The sequence below is a fragment of the Brienomyrus brachyistius genome, chromosome 7 (genome assembly GCF_023856365.1).
Source record: "Brienomyrus brachyistius isolate T26 chromosome 7, BBRACH_0.4, whole genome shotgun sequence".
Taxonomy (NCBI): domain Eukaryota; kingdom Metazoa; phylum Chordata; class Actinopteri; order Osteoglossiformes; family Mormyridae; genus Brienomyrus; species Brienomyrus brachyistius.
Genome location: NC_064539.1, coordinates 2,258,728 through 2,278,522, shown reverse-complemented (window position 1 = coordinate 2,278,522; position 19,795 = coordinate 2,258,728). Strand labels below are relative to the sequence as shown.

At 44.3% G+C, this 19,795-nt stretch overlaps 1 protein-coding gene across 18 annotated transcripts in view; it reads right to left on the bottom strand.

Moving 5' to 3' along the window:
- Window positions 1-5,246: 5,246 nt before the first annotated feature.
- The window catches only part of mast4 (microtubule associated serine/threonine kinase family member 4), a 102,487-nt gene continuing 87,938 nt past the window's right edge, over window positions 5,247-19,795 (bottom strand). For 13 of the 18 annotated variants that reach the window (XM_049019508.1, XM_049019509.1, XM_049019510.1 and 10 more), the window contains 11 exons: window positions 18,666-18,767; window positions 18,026-18,148; window positions 16,406-16,515; window positions 15,934-16,058; window positions 15,478-15,674; window positions 15,010-15,195; window positions 14,511-14,737; window positions 14,244-14,366; window positions 13,668-13,804; window positions 12,365-12,633; window positions 5,247-12,115 (listed from right to left, as the gene is read on the bottom strand). In XM_049019508.1, coding sequence (XP_048875465.1) covers window positions 8,616-12,115; window positions 12,365-12,633; window positions 13,668-13,804; window positions 14,244-14,366; window positions 14,511-14,737; window positions 15,010-15,195; window positions 15,478-15,674; window positions 15,934-16,058; window positions 16,406-16,515; window positions 18,026-18,148; window positions 18,666-18,767 — 5,099 coding nt within the window. In that variant the 3' untranslated portion in view covers window positions 5,247-8,615. The remainder of the gene's footprint in view (window positions 12,116-12,364; window positions 12,634-13,667; window positions 13,805-14,243; window positions 14,367-14,510; window positions 14,738-15,009; window positions 15,196-15,477; window positions 15,675-15,933; window positions 16,059-16,405; window positions 16,516-18,025; window positions 18,149-18,665; window positions 18,768-19,795) is intronic. The other 5 variants (XM_049019514.1, XM_049019516.1, XM_049019527.1 and 2 more) reach the window with 1 other exon arrangement.

Genomic DNA, 19,795 nt, shown 5'->3' with positions numbered 1-19,795 from the left:
CTTTTGTTGTATAATGATGTTCATTTTCACTGTTCAATGCTGCCTACAAGGCAGTCAGTAGAGTCTACTGCGCAAGGAACTCCCTACTACAACTTGACAGGTTACTAGGTGAACCTTGCAAACCGTAGCATTTCAAGAAGCAGGTGATTGACATTGCATTCATTATATCAGGGTACGCTGGCACTCTGCCTTGTCGAAGATATCAGAACCCACATCCCTCTCCCCACCGACGAGCCTGGGACACAGCGAGATAACCTTCACGCTACTGCACAAGCACGGCACTGCAGGACACCATTGGTAGCCACAATCTATCCCTATTGGGCCTAAATGTAACAGGAATCAAATGCAAACCTTTAGCAATGGTAACTCGATAAGGCTTCAGAGGACCATGCACTCGCGTAAACCTCAAGAAATCCGCAAGATCCGCGGTCCAAAAGATCCCCCCATAAGGAAACACAGGCTGTAGCTGTAACCAGCAGAAATCCCTGCGAGAACATCTGGAACGGGTTTCATTCAGTGGGAGGATCGTTTATCGTTATGCGGCCAGCAAGAGCAAAGTGTCAAGCATTCTTTAAACTCTCCGGAACTCCCCGGAACAAATGTAAATTAGGGCTTACTGCATGCGAGGCCTGCTCTTGTCATGGTAATAGGAATGATTTTTTTTCCAGGGCTGGGCAGCACATATTAATTGCAACACTGGACTTGTGAGTAAGATTTGGCTTAACCCCAAGAAACAAAATGTACTTGAATGCTATCCAGCAGAAGTTAACCGCAGTGCAAATCATGTTCATCTGTCTCTCAGCCTTCCAGCTCGCAAGGAAACTATGTCAGTAGTACCATTCCCCATTGCCACTGGCCTCTATTTTTCTGCAGCAGGCATTTTAATTGTCTGTTGCCAAACGTAAGCTAAATAGTACAGGACATAGCTTCCATTTAATGTCACAATTATCACATCAGAGCGGATCCACACACAAACCGGGTGAGCAGTTCAATTCATAGGCAATTTGAAATACTGAGGAATTTCACAGGGACGTTTCCATTTTGCTGATTTCCTTCCTTAGCTGCATACAATCTGGCATCATTAAAATTTGAATATACCATTAAAGGTTGAATTTTATTGCTGAATTAGAAGTATAATATTTTGACCGTCATATCAGTATATTAAATACATAATAACCTTTGAGTTTATGTTCAGGATTTCAGTTCACAGTATTTATAACTTCAAATCTAATGTCGAAAAAAATGCTAATAAGTGCACGAAATTGCGTTGGTGATTAATATCGCATGTACATTTGTCGGTAACCATTGTTACCAAACAATTATTTGGTTGAATATTTATCCTACATTTAGAACAATTCGACGAAGAGGAATGAACGAGACGTGGAATGTAAACAATGAAAGTACACGACCGCAGCGTTATCTGTGCGAGAGAATCGCGTCTTTGCTCGTCGAATATACCGAAATGAACTACGTTTTTGCAGGACGAACGCAGCGAGTGAACCGCATCTTTGCATGACGAACGCAGCGATAGCTCAGACCCAAACACGCTCTTGGACTGTGGGAAATCTCCCCTCTTGGTAATCGCTCTCGGCCATGGTTCAGCGACGCAGCTATTATTATAATTGCGTGTTTACCCTTTTAAAAGCCCCACTCCCTGCTTTGCCCTGGTTCGGACATGGCGGGAGGTGCCCTTCCCTCCTGCCAGAAATCTGACCGTTTAATGTACATTTTCATTTCGAGCACATTTTTTGCGAGTAACTTATGAGGAACAGTAGGCGGGTTTGGGCCAGTTTAAAGGCTCGAGGACGACCCGTAAACGTTAAATATCGTCGCACGGAACCTCATTTGCACGGTCTTTGGAGTCACCCTTTCTGCACTGTCCTCCCATTTTGTAGAGAGCCCCATTTAAAATACAGTAGCAGAACTTCCGTCGCTGTATGGATTGTAGCCCGTTACACTTCTTATTAGCTAGCATGCTAGTTCAACATTACATGCCAAGAATTTAGAGTAAGATGTGCTCGACATAAGACTGGATTTATAAAAAGATAAGCATTCCCCCTAATTTTAAGCTCTTCCTATAGACGAAGCCAGTCTCACCAGTTTGTTTATACAAAGTGCATTTACCCTCTGTACGAGCTGAAAAGTTGCGCAACGACCAAAACTCTTCAGACGAGTGAGGGAATGGGGAATGGGGCAGGGGGTCAAAACATAAATAAATCACACTGACGAGATGACGGTGCCACCTATTGGTCGTGCTCTGCACACAGCAAGATAAACTTTACATCCCTTGTGCATGGAACCGACGATTAATAAAGGGGCATTCCTGAACTCGCAATAGTCAAAACTAACCCGTTTTCGCAGTTTTGATTTACCGAGAGTAAGTCGTTCGCATTGAGCTTTGGCACGTGCTAAAAGCATTTGATACATGGGTGTTGTGTAGCTCCACCGTGGTATATACTACTAAAAGTACCGGCGTGTGAGGTGGTTTTTGTATCCTTCTGGCATCTAGCTGCCAACTTCTCGTATCTCTCCAGTGCAGTCAAAACTTTAGAATATGTTATATATAGTTATTACTTCAATACCGCTTACACATAGGCCGAGTTCCAAAGAATGCCTAAGTGTACTTATGCCCTAATCGACTCCTTGACAGCCGTACGTTTGTAATGTTTTAGTTTCCTCACTTGTACATCGTTTTGGACAAAAGCATATGCTGCTAATAAATAATAATAATAATAATAATAATAATAATAAAATGGAAATCTAAACTCAACACACTGCTCATTCGAATCCAAGCTGGAACAAAAACCGGTTTACAGGTGTATCCCCTGAAGCCAAGACTGACTATAGCAGGTAAGCAGTGTTCTGCTTTATCAAACATACGATTTTATTAACCCCCAGAAACGAGACATGCACTCTAAACACCGTAGTCTTGAATCATTATCTAGCATTCCCTCAACCGAATAATTGTTTAACATTAAAATCCCTCTATTAACCCGTGAAATGTGTTTGCAATGCTAAAGGGTTGTCGCACACCTGCAGTTAGACTACTAATTTTCCCCCCAAAAATTGTCCACGAAAACATAATTGATAATTGTTTTACCTTAATTGATTCTGCGCAAGAAATGTTAATAGTTCCGTAGTCGTGTTTAAAAAGATTAGATCGGGTCGATTGGGTACTCACTGTAGACGTACAATTTAATTCAAATTTGTCAAAACACATCAATTAGGTCTTATATTTTTTCGAAACAGCTTAGGAACAGAATGTACAGGCACCATTCTACTAAGACACCGTGGAAGCCAGGATAGACAGGCAGCCACGGTGTTCATTACGCGTGTGTGGGGGGGCCCCTGTTGGCCACAAACGGTCATTACACTAAATTTTAAATACGTTATTTAGTAGACCAGGACTGGAGTTGGGCACCCCTGTAGTAGATGCAGCAGCAGGATGTTCTAACCAGCTAGCTACGATCTTTTGACTCTTCTCACGAGCTATTTAGTTCTTATATATTCCGAAACAAGAATTCCTCCCCTAACACAAGAGATAATTATGGGACGCAGGAAAATCTCAGAAGGCTACAGAAGAATTGTCTTTCTAGGGAGAAAATTAAAAACTACACAAAACACACAAGCCCAGTAACTTTATTGATGTTGTTGTTACTGGGACTGCTGAAGGTGACAGTTAAGAGATCTGGATACAAATGTCAATATACTGCAAAAATGTCCAAAACAAACCGGTTGTCAGCTAAAATCTGTAAGGTCTTCAAATAAAGGAAAGAAAAACACTTTGGACAATGACACCCTTTACAAGCAGCCAAGAGCAGCCCAATTAGACATGCAGCAAGAATAAAAGAGTAACGTTGTAGTTTGATGGATGGAATTACGGTAAGGAGCATCATAAACACGTGTTAATAATCGGATCATTAACTACTACTCAGCAGCGCCATGCAGTGGCACCATCAGAAAATGTTTTAACTCTTCCCCCTTTTAAAGTCCATTTACAACGACCATTCCTGCAAAACTACTTTAAAATACCGTTTTTTTATTCTGCACGACTTTTAACACTTTATTTGCTACGCTCTGAACAGAAATGTCACATAACATGACACCAATACTGATCCGTGACAGAAAATATCATTGGTATAACACAACCAACCGGTATAACCTGTATAACACAAACCCAATATTTACAATCTGCACTTGAATATTTTAAAATTGTAATTTGTGAGCAGCTAAGGAAACGTCTTGCATAGCAGAAGCATCGACCCGACATATCAGTTAAGGATTGATAAATTACTAAACCATGGCTAACAAAAATGTTATATATTGTAAATGCTGAATTGTCACAGCAAACAAACATCCCCATTCCTTGCAGAGCATCCGCTCATGGAAACGTGTGGTTTCTTCACAATGTTACATTGTTGTAAAGACATGCTGACAATCAATCAGTACCACTAACCTTTTGACACCAGTCCTGCAACAGTGACAAGAACACCATTTTTATCAAGCAAATCAACTGACTTGACTGGTATTAAATCAAGATCTATACCTACCATACAAAGAAGCCTGTTGTAAGCATGTTCTTTCCCAGAAATCAAAGCAAGAATTTTTCCTGTAAACGGGATAAAGGTCACAGCGCAGATCTTTTCTGTTACATGTGTTGCTTGGCATTCCTGTACAGATTTGCCAGTTCTGCTTGAGCCTGGCTAGTGTCTCATTTTGGTTGACCAGGAAAACGTACCTTTCCTACGCTGACACTTCATATCAAGCAAATTAAAATTCCTTACTACCCAGACCATCCACCCCAATTAGTCAGGGACATGGGGGAGGGGGGGGGGGACTGGGACCTATAAGAATTATATGAAGCATAAATCATAGGGAAGGCCACTATATAAAATGTAATTGCATTGAAAATGAAATTAATTTCATCAGAATGTCACCTCTAAAGATCACTCATCCTTTTATAATTGTACACTTAACAGCATCATGTTGGGTCTCTTGGTCAAACTTCAAGTCATCCTTTTGATCAACACGTCCTTTATCTCAACAGTATGTTCTCACTCGACATGGATATGAAATTTATATGTACTTGTAGCCATGGTAACTTCTCTGGACAAGAGTTGCAAGTGACGACTTCCAAAGTAAAATCTAGGGAGATGATGTGACTGAACTTCTGTACAAACACCTTCAGGAAATGTATGTTTTTGCACCATCTCATCCCAGCACACAAACAAAATCAACTAAAAAAATGAACATTCTTGCCATGCTTTTTATTTTTAGTGTTATGCAACTTTAGAAGTATAAATATCTGTTTAATATACATCTATAACATCCACAGAGCTTTCCATGGGTGAAATACAAAATGCAAACACTTTTATTGCACATATCCTAAAGACAAATCTTATTAAGCATTTATATCTAATACTTAGTTCACAGGGGAAGGAAAAAAAATAAACAAAAAAATGAGAAAGCCATCGAGAACTCGACAAACTGTTTACACAGACTTGAACTGGCTATCATATAGGACAACAGTCTTTTACAGCAGGGAAGATGAGGCAAACACTACACTATTACCATATACATTCTGTGATGCAGCACACAGTTTTGGCAAATGAATAAAGACAATATATAAAATATACATCCATGAAGCATCTGTAAACAGACAATGTGCTTTTAGGGTTCAAACTGGTCAGCTTTGTAGGAGGTGGCATGGATGTGCCATGGAAGTGCTCCATCGCTCAAACATCTGCGATTCATCTATGTATGCTGCTTTGCTGTGTTTTTCCTAAATCGATATTTATTCTTAAAATGTTGAACTCCTTGTAGCTGAGGGGTGTGGTGAGGTGGTGGGTGTTGATTAAGGTGCATTTTGTCCCCAGCCTTTTAGAATACAAGTTGTAAAATGCAAAGATATCCTAACTTCTGTCCAATGAAACAAACAGTAAAATGGATCTTAATATCAAATTTTAAAATGCCTGTAATCACTGAATGGTATTTATACATTGTGCATACCTATGCTATTTTTCTCAGGTTGGACAGTGTGTGTGTACGTGTGTGTATATTTTTATTATATATATATATATATATATATATATATATATATATATATATATATATATATATATATATATATATATATATATATATATATATATTCTAAGATACAGTAAATATTTAGTTGTTAAAGAAAGCACTAATGTATAAATGTTTACGTTATCTCACTATTTGGTTGAGGATAAAAGTTACGACACCAAAGTTTCATATTACCCCTTCTAAAGCCTTGAAGGATAACTAATTAATTTTTATTTTATTTTTTTTTGCAATTGGTGACATCCATAATGAAGAAAAAAAAAACCTACTCTACACAGGACATCACATGTATCATGTTTAAGGGGGAAAAAGCCAGAGAAGTTGTTCATTTTCTAGCTGGTTTACAGAGAATCGTTACACTTGGGTTGACAAAATGAGCTTTAAAAAAATTGCACAAATATAAACTTGGAACGCTTGCCGTCGCTTACCAAACCCTGTGTGCATGTCATAGGCTGAGGACAGGACTAAAATGTCTAAAAATGTTACATTACTTATAATACAACTAGACAAAGGAAACTGATTTTATTACCCCATTAACTTGTATCTTAAACTACAAGTGTGCCACTATCAAGGAAGGTTACATGTACTGCATGCGTATCCTTTTCTCTAGACCAAGCGCAGATATCAGTTTGCACTGAGCCAAAAAAAATAATAATAATAATTTATCCACATTGTCTATGAATTCTGTAACAAAACTTTGGCTCCCCCCAGCAATATTGCATTTCAGGAATTAAAGAACACGCTGATGGACGAAAAAGGTTCAACTCTCCTGTCTGATTGTCCTGCCAGTTCCAAATGCCTCTACACAGGCCTTTTACGCACATGCCAAAAATTTGAAGTGCACTACAGAAGCTGGTCATTTTATTCTTATACATTTTTTGCGTATGCTTTGGAGCAAGCGCGCTACCCTCCCCTACCCACAAGTAATTTAGAATCGGAAAAAAATGTTTTCCCAGAAGCATTTCCTACAATTCAATTTGAAATTGCAAATAAAATCTGCAGTTCCACAGTATTACACAGAGTTTTATGAAGACGTTTAGAGCGACAACAGCAGGGGTTATAGCAAAGACACTTCCAAAATGGACCATTTTATTTCAGAATAGCACACTTCTTTTTGGGGAGCAATCAAATGACTTATCCGTTTAATCTGTTGTTAATTTTGCATTGCTTCAAGTAAAAACAGCCCATAGTGTGGTTTTTAGACTTGAGAGATACCTGTCTTGTTCTATGCCTTTCTTAGATATGTGCTGCTTTTAGCTTATTCGAGACGGAACCGCAAAGCCGACAAAAACAATACCAAACTAATTACAGCTCTTGAAGTGTACAAACATATAACCTAATAAAATATATACATATAAAACAAACACTCATGTTTGAAGCCCATTACTCCCTTTTTTTTACAGTTTTGTCATATTTACAGTATTTTGCATAAAAATTAAACTTCTAGAAATGTAAAGAGATGTGAAAGGAATGTGATTTTCACCCAAACCTGCTAAAAACAGCAGGTTTAATACCCACAAAAGCATAAGGCCCCTTCCAATAGATATGACTCAATGAAACTTCAGAACCATAAGATGATTCCATATCTAATAGTTCTAGGTTAGAAGCACAGTACTCAGTGCATGCCTTCTGTGCACCACGACCCAAAACAAAACGAAGAAAAGGAAAGTTATGCTCTCCCTCAGAAAATGAAGAAACCAAGAACTCTAACCAACTCTAATAATTTTGGTGACATTCTCTTTCTGCTCCTTTGTTCTATGAGGATTCCTTGGCACATAATCAGTTATTCCTCCCCCTTCACTGACAATGGTACAATGCTTTTTTGGGGGGGGGGGGGCAGTGGTTTGCAGGCAAATGAGCTGTCAATGAACAGAAACATTACCTTGTTGAATCTAACCAGATCAAACCTTTCCTAGCCTGCGGATACACACAGTTGTTAGGTTCGGGGGTCTTGATCACTATAATGGGCACTGAAGACAGCTAATCAGCACTGCCCGACTTGGCAGAAAGTGTTCTAAGAGTGAAAAGCCTTCCCAAAACACCCCTGGCATACTGATTGCACAAACCTCTACTGTCAACAAAAATAAACCACGTACCCTCTTCCAAAAATACCAATTTTACTTTTTTTTTCCTCAACTGAAGAGTAATTCTTATATGACCACAGAGCAAGAAACATTAAAAAAAAAAAAAAAAAAACATTTTGGTGAATTATTTAAATCAGCAGCAAATTAGGATACTTACATTCAATCTTACATTTCATATTCTTTGTGGATCGTTTTCAGTGCAAATCCTTTACACACGCATGGACGCACGCAGACGACACCAGCATGATAAACCAGCCCAATGCACACTGACGCACATGGACATGCTTCCATCCCATGCTGTTGAAACACTGCGGTAACAGCTTCGCCGGTTCTCAAAAGTAGAAGGCATGTGGAATGAAACAGTTCTTCAAATTAAAAATGATACTGTGTACCAAACAGAAACTGCTAGCCTTGCTTCCCGCCTCACAAGGCCTCCGGCATCTCCTATAACCTTTTGTGGGAAGAGCCGCGTGCTGGTTCCTTGGTCGGCTTGCATCGGGCAGAAGAATCCTTTTCTGAAGGAGCACCATCACTTGCAGGAGCCACTGTCTTTGATATATCTTTGCGACCACTTTTCACCACAGATGTCTGCTCTGGAACACTTTCTTTTCTCTTACTTTCACATGTGTCCTGCCTTGTGGAAACCGGTTTCTCCGAACTTCCGGGCCGGGTTTCGGACACTGAGCATCTCACTTCGTTTTTCACCACAGCATTGCTCCCAGTAGCGTTGGCTGGCTGAGACTGCAGCTCCTGCCTCACCGCTGGTTGGCGCTGCTTCCCCTGCTCCTCTTTGCGAACAGGCACAGTCCTCTCATCCTGGTTGTTGACACCGACTTTGCCCAGAAGAGGTTCTTTGTGACTTAACGCTTCCTTCCTCGTCTCTGCTGGCACAGGTAACACAGGAGGAGGAGCACTTGAAGGGGAGGTCACAGGAATGTTGCTGTGCTTTGCTGGGTCTTTCGGAGTCTGCAGTCTCGTGCTGAAAGGAGCTTGTTCTTTTGGTTTCAAACTTGGGCTTTCCTTAACTGGCGGCTCTGAAATCTTCCCCTCATACTTATTCCCTAAATTCTCCTCTGCTTTGTTAGTTGAACGTGAAACGGGCACAGTCTCTGCTCTTGCTTTACTTTTGAGGGTTGGTTGGACGTTGGGGGGAGCTTGTTTTCCAGCAGACATGCCAGATTGTGATGACTTCCCAGTGTGTATGGAGCTGGACATTACTTCTGCTTTGACTTCGCTGTGCTTCTTCATACCAGGGTTCTCTGTCTTACTGGCATTTTGCTTCAGCTGAACCTTCTCCACTGCTCTATGCTTCTGTGACTCTTGCTCAGGCTCTACAGTCTTAGTCATTTCGCACTTTGTCTTTGGCGCCCCGGGACCAGAATTCTGCTTCGACATGACGCTCACGACCAGCTGGCTGCCCAAGGCAGCCTCTTCCTTCTTTGGATCACACCCCTGTACGGCATCAATTTTTACAACCTTCGATTTACTGTCTTTCTTTTCTCCTTTTGGATCAGCCTCTCGGGTTTCAGCCACTTTGTCTGCAACACAGTTGGGGCTCCTCAAGTCCTTCCCACCTGACACACTGACGGAAACACTACTTACTTTTGAAGGGGTAGAGTCTGCCTGAATCTTGTCTGTGCTCTGAACTTTGTTGGTGCGGGGCTGCTCAGGTGGATTCTGACCAGCAAGCCGGACAGTATCGGTAGAACTAATGGTCGAAACTGAAGAGGAGCGCTGTGATGTGCCAGGCTTGGCAAGGCCACCTCCTGTTTTGTGTTTCGGCTGCTCTGGTGACTGCTCGGCAGCTGATCGTTTCACACTGCTGCTGCCATGTATTACCAGAGTCAACTGGGAGCTCTGTGATGCGGACTGCTGATCTCTTTCAGCACATTTCTGACCTTGGTCAACCAATTTTGCAGCAGCACACTGCTTGACTGGCTCTGGCTGCTGAAGAACAGATGTCGTTTCAGTTGGGCGAGTGACTTTTGGCACTACCTTTTCGGCAGAAACCGTCTGTTTGGGACTTTCTGGCTTAGAACTTTTGGGTATGGGGGAATGGCTTGCAGCATCCTCAGATTTGCCAGTCTTGGAAGGCAACGTTTGCTGAGGTTTCTCTGGCTCATCCTCCTGATCTTCATTGCTGGCCTCTCTGATTGAAGGGGTTCTTCCACATGATGTATGCGTAATGGGGCGCACAGCCCTCAGATCATGTACCAGAGCTGGACTGGCTTTTACGTTAAACTTTCCATTGGACTCCGAAACCTCTGTCTTAGTTGCTCGACTAAAGTCTGCAGACTGGGGATTGTCACTTGAGCTGCTGGATTGTACCGCTGCTTGTGCAATATTGACTTTTTCAGCGGTGGACTCTTCCTTGATGACATTCTTACAACCGAGTAATGCAGAGGTTCCTTGGCTCACCACACCAAAGGTACCCCTCTGCCTCTCAGAGGATTTCTGTTGCTGGGCTGGGATTGGTTTCTCCTCACGGCTCGGCTGCCCCTCTGAGCCTCCGGAAGCTATGCCGCTACTTTGACCGTCTGCCATTCTGGAAAGACAGGTGTCGGTTTTGGAAGCCCTTGGCCCGGAGAGCATACCGATGTCCAAGGTGCCCTCCAGCGGTCTTAAAGACGAGATAAGACGGCCTTCCAGTTTGTACTCCGAGGTGGTTTTCCGAATGGGGCCCTCCGTAGATGAGATCATCTGGAGCTTTTCCACGGCGCTCTCGCCCCTGCTGCAAAGCAGCTTGGGGGCTAGTGCCTCGGTGCCAATGCACGGACCCGTAAGCACAGCACTTCCTGGGCCCAGGACAATGCCAGAGTCCAGCTGCAGGCTTTTGGATCTCGTGGCAGTGAGATGGAGGCCCTCGTGAATGGTGGGAGGGCCCCTGCATATACAGTCCTCCCTCTCTTCAAAGGATTGCTTCTTTCTAACAAACTCTATGTTAGGTGCTTTGAAATCAGACCTCTCAGGTTTGCCTCCCTCTTTGACCTGCCTGGACAGCTGCCTTTCTGCTTTCTGGGAGCTCCATTCTTGAAGGCCAGAAGTGGAGGGAGATCTGATGCCCTCGCTGATGATGGACACAGAGTCGCTGCCCTTTCCCGATGAGTCAATTATGCCCTCACACACACGTGTGTTTAGTTTCTTGTACAGTGCATCTTTTAGGGTGCTGCTTGGTGCTTTAGTGTCTAATGGGCCTGCTTCTGGGCTGCCCAGGGATCGCGTGCAGCTCGCCTCAGGTTCTGGGACGGTGTCTTGCTTCTGCAGTGAGTCTCGCCTTTCTGGCCAGTCCTGCCGTTTCATCACGACCTTCGCCTTCAGTTTCTCTTTGTCCAGCTCGTCAAGAGACTCCTGCCGACCGACCTTGCGGGTGATGGGCCGCTTGAGGCAGCCCTGCTCAGCCGGCCGCACTCGTGTGATGGCCGGGGGCTCGCAGGAGGTCTCCTCCACACTTGGCAGGTTGTGGTCCTTGGGGGCCTGCTCCACCTGGGCCTCCTCCTGAGTCACCTCCAGGCTGTGCTTACGTGCACACAGGTGTTTCTTATCACCCGCATAGGATGGGGACAGCTTCTCCTCTGACTGGACCCTTTTGAGGAGAGGCGAGCGGGGGGGCTCTGCACTTTTGGGCCGTGCCATGTGGCGGACGATGGTGGGGGGAGAGTGCATTTTGGCAGGGAAGGCCTGGGTTGTTTTGGAGCTACCCAGTGAGTGACTAAGCAGTGGGGAAGGTGAGCGCTGAGGGGAGGTGGGCTGGGGAGTAGGGGAAGGCGTACGAGCCAAGGGGGACAGTGGGATGCTGCCTGCAGATTTCCGGCGGCCCTGCCGAAGCCGCTGGCCCGGCAGCTTGGGGCCCAGGCCGTGTAGAGTGCTGGGCCGGATGTGGCCGGAGCCCGCAGGCGAATTGGGGCCACTGGAACTGGGAGAGCTGCTCTGGGATGAAGTCCCACCTTCGGCAGAGGCAGAATGAAGGGAACTCATTATATTGTCAAAATTAGTACTGTGTTTCTAATTCTTTGTTTTAAATATTCTAAAGACAAAAGACAAGCTTTAAATATTTGATTTTAATATAAAATTGTTAAAAACTTTCTTTGTTTATTGTCTGCTAACCAGATAATGTGGATGCTGATAATGGAAAGGCAGCTTAACAGTCACCATCTAATTAACACACTTGACTGCACGGTGAAAGAGCAGCTCACCAGACTGGTTGAAGTCAGGGGTGGAGCGAAAGGCTGCCGTGGGTGAGCGGGGTGACAGGCTGTGGGTGGGGGAGCCAGGCAGGCTCTCACCGGAGGACAGTGAGCGGTTAAGGGAGGAGAAGCTCCTGCTGGTGTGTAGGAGGGGAGAGGGCTGCATGGTGAAGCGCCGGAGCAGTGACCGCCGCCTGTGGCACAGATGGGAAGGAGAGCCGGTAGCCCAGTTGAAGACCTCGAAATCATGCCATACATGCCAAAAATTGTAGATTAACCTATAACAGGAAACTTAACTTCAGTTGAAAAAAAACATTCACAGCACGAATTGTGATATTATGCCCATGTGTACGCCAAGTACTTATGTGTACATAAAACACCCAAAATAGGCATTTGCAGCAAAAAGTACTGCTTTACAGGTAAGTTATGTTCTATGTTGTATTATTCATACAGTTTCCTTTCTTTGCCATATTTGACAGCTCAAATGGAGTTCCATGGAGTTAGTTATTTCCAAAACTACCCAGCTTAACTTTCAATGTGAAGGTGGAAAGTTCCTGAAATTCTGCCCCTTTGCAACCCTACTTCCCATGGAAAGTTTCTGGAGAGTTTTCAAAAATTTACTGAAATTATTCTGCCCCTTTGCAACCATAATCTTTGCTTAATCTTTGAAACACGTGATTGTAACATGACTCTGCAAGTGCATTATATGAATGACAGCATGGTCAAAACACAAATTGCATAGTTATAGCATTATTATTTATCAATGGGGATAAAGCTGTTTTAAAATACACAAATTAAGAAACCCATGCAACATCCCTTGTGTAAATTTAGAGCCCTCTAACAAAGAGCTCCATCTCAAGCAATGTAATCAGAAGAGTAACTTACAAAGTCAGTTTGACTCAACCACACCTGGCATATACCACAATCAGTACAAGTCCCAGTTAAATCGATCACTAGCGCCACGCCGCTCCATCAGTTAACTCATCAAATGTCGTCAACTTATTTGAGAAATGGACGGCCTGAGCTTATAACACCATGGAAAAAGGAGTTACATTAAGTCGGTGCACCATCAGTCACGGCTTTTGGTCTTCACGCTTAGAAGTTACAAAACAGGATCCCACAAGACAGCATCTGCGCACAACGTGTGTCACAGATGTATTGCCGCAGAGGACTGTGTCAATGTGCTGCTAATTCATTTGTAAGTTCATTTTTTTACATGCCAAGGCTAACATTAATCCAAAACTCCACATCAAAGACAGCTTCACTAGCTTGCACTCTTTAACAGCAAAGTACCCTCACACCAAGCACGTACCTTTCCTGGGTCTTCTCTTTTTTGGGTTTCTTCGTCCTCCGCACCATCTTGCTTCTGTAACTGTTTCTCCTGGCTGGTCCAGTCTTTATGGTGGTGTTCTCAAATGGGGTTGTCGAAATGGCCACCTTATTCCCACTCTGCAGCCAAGATCCGGTGCTAAATTACTTCATATTTCAGTCAACAAACTTACACAAAGAAGACTAACAGCACACCAAACATTTAAAACAAAAAATCTGAAAAGTTACTACCAGGGATGACATTTTATTCCCATCTGTAAATACTGTATGTGATCTACATTTAGAAATGTGGATACATTTAGAAGTAAACATGAATCTTACTGCTTCTAAAACAGTGTTTCCCAATCCAGTCCTCTGGGACCCACAGCTGGTCCACGATTTTAGTCCCTCGATTTTAGGTAGAATTCCCTACCAGACAGTCGAGATTTTTGCTCCCTCCCAGCTCCCAAAAACCTCGACTGTATCAGTCCCCGAGGACCGGACTGGGAAATATTGCTTCTAAAAGGTTGTCGATCTGCCACTGGTGTGTGCGCATGGGTCTGATGCTCAGGTCCTGCACCTTCAGTAAAAGCTCCACCACCTCCGTGTGTACCAGGCCATGCACGGACTCCCCGTTGACGTGTGTGATGAGGTCACCCGCCTTTAGGCCAGCTGAGTGAGCTGGACCACGCTCCTCCACATTCTGAAAGATCAGTGGATCAATCATTAACCCCCCTGAGGTTGAACTCATCTCAACAGACATGATACCAATTCTGCCCAGTGCTTCAATCAATAAAACTCAACAACAGGGTACACAGAAACTGGCAGGCTGGCTGGACCTCCTTACCCAGACCATGTGGTAGACTGTGTAGACGTCACTGTCACAGGCATACACTCGAATGGCCCTCAATGTGAAGCCAAACTTCTTCCCAGAGCTGTGGATGATGATTGGCTGCTGAGGGCTGCTGGTACACAACGAGGAATCTCGGCTAGGAGAGGAGTCTCTGGAGGATGGATCCGAGGAAAGCGAATAGGGAGACAGGGGGCTGCAGAGGGGTGATGCCCCAAGCACATCTGGGAGAAAAAAAGTTCTGGTACATCAATGAGAGCACCAAAAAGGTTTCAAAGGTAGACTCACATCCAAAAAGTGTGTTTAGCTGTCATGTTTACATAGAAAGTACAGCATTTTCCAAGTGATCAGTACTATTCATCATCTGTGCAGGCTAACATCAAATAAGCTTCGTATCATCATTTTGCACCCTCCATATACACCTCCTCATCTCATACAATTTCTCAGAGACTCAAATCAACTTCCCACAGCATACAGTCCACCTCTCATGACTCACCTCCCGGGATCATGAGCGAGAGGGCGCTGGCAGACACGGACTTCGGCACCTTGCTGGTGGTTTTCGGTTGCTTCTCTGCCCCTTCGGCAGAATGAGCCTCCAGCTCTGCTACTGATTTAGAGTTATCAGGACTCTCCGCTCCTTCAGCCTGAGAGTGAAGCTGGTCCAGATGTTCTGAGAAGCTGCCTAAATGTAGTTAAGTTACAGAAACCGAGGGTAATACCATGAGACATGATTTCTGGGACAGTACCATAAGCCATGGTTTTCCAGGACAGCACCATGACCCACAGATTTTTAGGACAGTGCCACGGGCATTTCTGAGAGAAGGCTAATACGGGTAACTATTTCACAGCACAAAACCTTTGGAAATGACACCAACACAGAGCACACTGACGCAAGCAAGGGCTATAAGGTGAGTGAATCACCTTCACAGACACTACGGAAAGGACTCCACAGGTGACAGCATACCAGAGAGCGTCGAGCCACTGAGGGCATCTGGTGTGGTGGCATCAGGCTCCTCCTGTGGCGGCCCGCCAATGGTGAAAGTCACCTTGCTAGGGTCTCCTCGTCCAGGGGATTCTTTTTCCTCCTCAGCTGAGATAGCAAACCTGGGGAGCTTGCTGAGACTTGTGTTCTGTGTGTCTGAGGACTGGGACAAGGAGGGCCTGGGAGCAGAAGGAGAGACAGGCATTATGATGAGAAAAAAAGGAAATGTGTTATACAAATAAAACTGAATTGCAGTGACCTGTAAAAACATCACCAAGAGCTGGAGGACACTAGCACTGTGGACCAATGTCCAATTGTTCATTTGAAACGATTTTCAAATGATATTTCTGATTCAATCTTCAACAGAAATGAACATCCATTATCTGTACACCCCGGACAAGGTCATGGGTGGGTGGGGGCGTTAACCGGTGGGCTCACATGTCTGTGAAATCTGGCGTCCAGCTAAGAGAGTCTGCATTCACAGGGCTTTCATTAGGCACCTTCTCCTCGAGTTCGCTCTTCTCCTCCAGCTGCCCACGGGATAGGTCCAGGCTGCTGTACACCTACAGCCCCAGTGACCCCCCCCCACCCAGGCATCATTAGAAATTGCATTCAGTCCACACTGGCACTCGAGCTCTCCGACTCCACATCACCACCTGTCTGCCCTCAGACCTCTCTTCACTGCTCTATTGATGCTAATATTTTCTCTACGTTCGTTTTTTTAAAAAACATTTGAAAAATATTCTACTGCACTGTTTTATTATTTTATATAAGATAATATATAGTATTTTTGGTAAGCACACAACTAAAACTAGCAGAAATGTTTAAATGTCAAATATATGAGCAACGAAATCTCTCAGTGAAGCATCTCAACTGCAGTCTTGAAGGCTTATGGGGGCGGGGGGCTCACTTTGGAGAAGCGGTGCGAGCAGGATGAGAACTGACGGAGCTCCACGTTGAAATCCTCATCGTTGGTGTCCTCTTCCTCCGTCTCAAGGTGGTGGTACCTCTCTGACCGAGCTGTATAAGCATGGTGGGAAATTAGTCCCACAACCATTCCCAAATGTGATTCCACGCAATCACAAACCAAACAGGGAGCAACCATTAGTTGGCTAGTGAACAAACACAAAATCTTCAAAGGACTAAGACCCTGGTGGCCCGACAGGAGGCAAAAAGAAGGTGATCTCAGGCTACTCGCATGTGCTCCACTAAAGAGAACTTGGCCCCCTGTTGGCCACAAACAGTCACTACATAACATACACTTTAAGGGCAAAAGTATTGGAATACACCTCTTGATCACTGAATTCATGTGTTTCAGACTCATTGCCACAGGTGTATAAAATTAAGCACCTAACCATGTAGTCAGGTTTACAATCATTTGTGAAATAATGGGTCGTTCTAATGAGCTCAATGAATTCACGCATGGTACAATCATAGGATGTCACCATTGCAAAGTCCTTTCTTGAAATTTCTTCTAGATATTCTACGGTCAACTGTAAGTGGTATTATTGCATAGTGGAAGCATTAAGGATCAGAAACTGAGCCACAAAATGACAGACGACAAAGAAACAGAGCAGGGTCGCCAGGTGCTGAGGCACATAGTGCGCAAAAATTGCCAGAGTTCCAAACTTCCTCTGCCATTAACCACAGCACAAAAATTGTGTGCCGGGAGCTTCATGGAATGAGCTTCCATGGCCAAAGTCTCACATTACCAAGTACCCCAGTGGAAAAGTGGAAACATGTTCTGTGGAGTGACAAATCACACTTTGCCTGGCAGTCTGATGGATGAGTCTGGGTTTGACAAATGCCAGGAAAATGTTACCTGCCTAATTGCATTGTGCTAACTTTAAAGTTTGGTATGGGGTTGTTTTTCAGGGGATGGGCTAGGCCCCTTAGTTCCAGTGAAGGGCTTCAGCCTACCCAAGACATTTTGGAGAATTCTATATTCCCACAAAGTTGGAAGCAGATTGAGGAAGGCCCCGTTCTGTTCCAACATGACTGTGCCACAATGCACAAAGCAAGGTCCATAAAGTCATGGTTGGGTGAGTCTGGTGTGGAAGTTGACTGGCCCACACAGAGCCCTGACCTGAAATCCATCAACCATCTTTAGGATGAATGGAAATTGCCAGCCAGGCCCTCGCATTCAACTGCTCTTCTGAATGAATGGGAAATAAATCCCAGAGACACACTCCCAAATCTTGTGGAAATACTTCCCTGAAGAATAGCAACTGTTATAGCTGCAAAGGGGGGACCAACTCCATATTGATGCCCATAGATTTAGAATGGGATGTCATAAGGGGTCCTGTAGGTGTAATGGGCAGGTGTCCCAATACTTTTGTTCATTAAGTGTATTGAATAAAAGCATTCCATATTTAGGACATGCCGATGCAGTAAAATAGTTACGATCTTCTGACACTGTTTGCTAGCCACTTATTTAGTTAGTGGAACAGCTCGGGGGGGGGGGGTGTTAGGCAGGATCCAGGGGTTTGACATTTACAGAGGTGACCACATGGACAGTGGGGAGACTCACTGTCGAAGTAGCTGGTGTCATCCTCCGACTCGAGCTGCGGGATGAACTCAGCCTTCTGCCTCAGCAGGCTATTCCAGTCCAGGTTGTGGAAGAACTGATGCTGCTTGACCTCATGGGCACCACCTGTGGGCACAATAACACATCAGTCACCCGGGCAACCATGCTGCGGATAGAGTGCCATCCCCCTTTGCACCTGCCACCTCACTGGATCCTCTCAGCTTCCCCCAGACGGTCACTCTATTCCCATACATAATCTGATTTTATTTCCTGCAGGTGACCTTTATGGAAGACAGAGGCTCACGCTGGGGACAGATATGAGGGGAGGGGTTTTTGAGTCTGATTTAATGGACCATTGGGGCATCTCTGGGCTCAGACACTGACAGCCCGCCATGCTTGAAATACAGAGCAGAATAGCCTTCCTGCAGCTCTCAGCGAACAGCGTGAGTTGGCTCTTTAAAAATGATAATCCCTTCACAGAGTTTCAACCATGACTCAATTTGTGCTAAATGGGCATTTAATACAGTTGAAATGAAAATAAAAACAGAAGAATAATACAAATTAGTCTGTAGGGTCCTAAACACCACCAATTTGAGAAAAGACGGCTCTCAAAAGCAGATGTACTGGCGTCGGACTGGCCCACCTGTACCCATTCGTTCCAGAGGGTTCTGTCGCAGCAGTAGGGTAATGAGGTCCTGTGACTCCTGGGGCGGGGCCTCCTCCCCTTCAGGCCAGTTGATCTCGTCTTAAAAGACGGGGATCCAATGTCAGTTTATAATGGCAACACCTTTGTTTTCAAGCATTTAAAAATGTCAAACATAAAATGCATGCAGACATTTTTATATCTAATAGATATATCTCTTGAAGATGAGCTTCAAAATGTTCACAATTCAAATGTATTCAGCTAATGTTTATTTTCAAGTATGTTTTTTTTTCCTGCTAAAGAAATAAGCCATTTATCCTCACAAAGGAAGGCATTTTCAAACTTAACACCCCGATTGTCATGAATCACGTACTGAATCTTGCAGACAGTCTAACACACGCTTTAGAGGAGAGTATACACAGGGATCAGAGGGTGCGCTGCAGAGTCATCAGCAGAATGAAACTCTGCTCACAGCCATGTCGCTGACAGCACTGTACATTTTAATCAAATCTGGAGATGAAACATGAATATGTATTTAATAGCCTAGGCTTCAGCAGTAAGTGCATAAGTGCGTTTGCATATCCTTAATTAATGCTCAGCTGCTTGGCTCGCTAAGGGTGGTGGTGGTGGGGGGGGGGGCAGACCCTAAACATGCCGAAATGCTCCAATCCCTGTGTCTGATTCAGACTGACATCAGATTGATGTCTCGCAGCACCAATAAGGACCCTGCCCAATGAGTTACGCTATCATCACGCTCAGGGAGGATGCTGAGAGGGTGGGTGCAGCCATAAGCAAAATCACAGCCATATCGAAGAGTGAGGAGGCGTGGATATTTGGAGGGGGTGTGTGGGTTTACACTATAACAGCTGTGTGAATACACCCAATGGCGAGAGAGAAATCCAGGGGAACACACTGAGAAACTGCACCTCGGATGCAGGCGTCTGAACATCCGACACACCCCATACAACTCAGAGAAATGTCAGGAAGCCACCATCCTGTGCAAATCACAGCAACTTGGACATTATCATTAAATACATCTGAACCTGGGGGCGGCATGGTGGTGCAGTGGTTAGCACTGTTGCCTCACACCTCTAGGACCCGGGTTCGAGTCTCCGCCTGGGTTACATGTG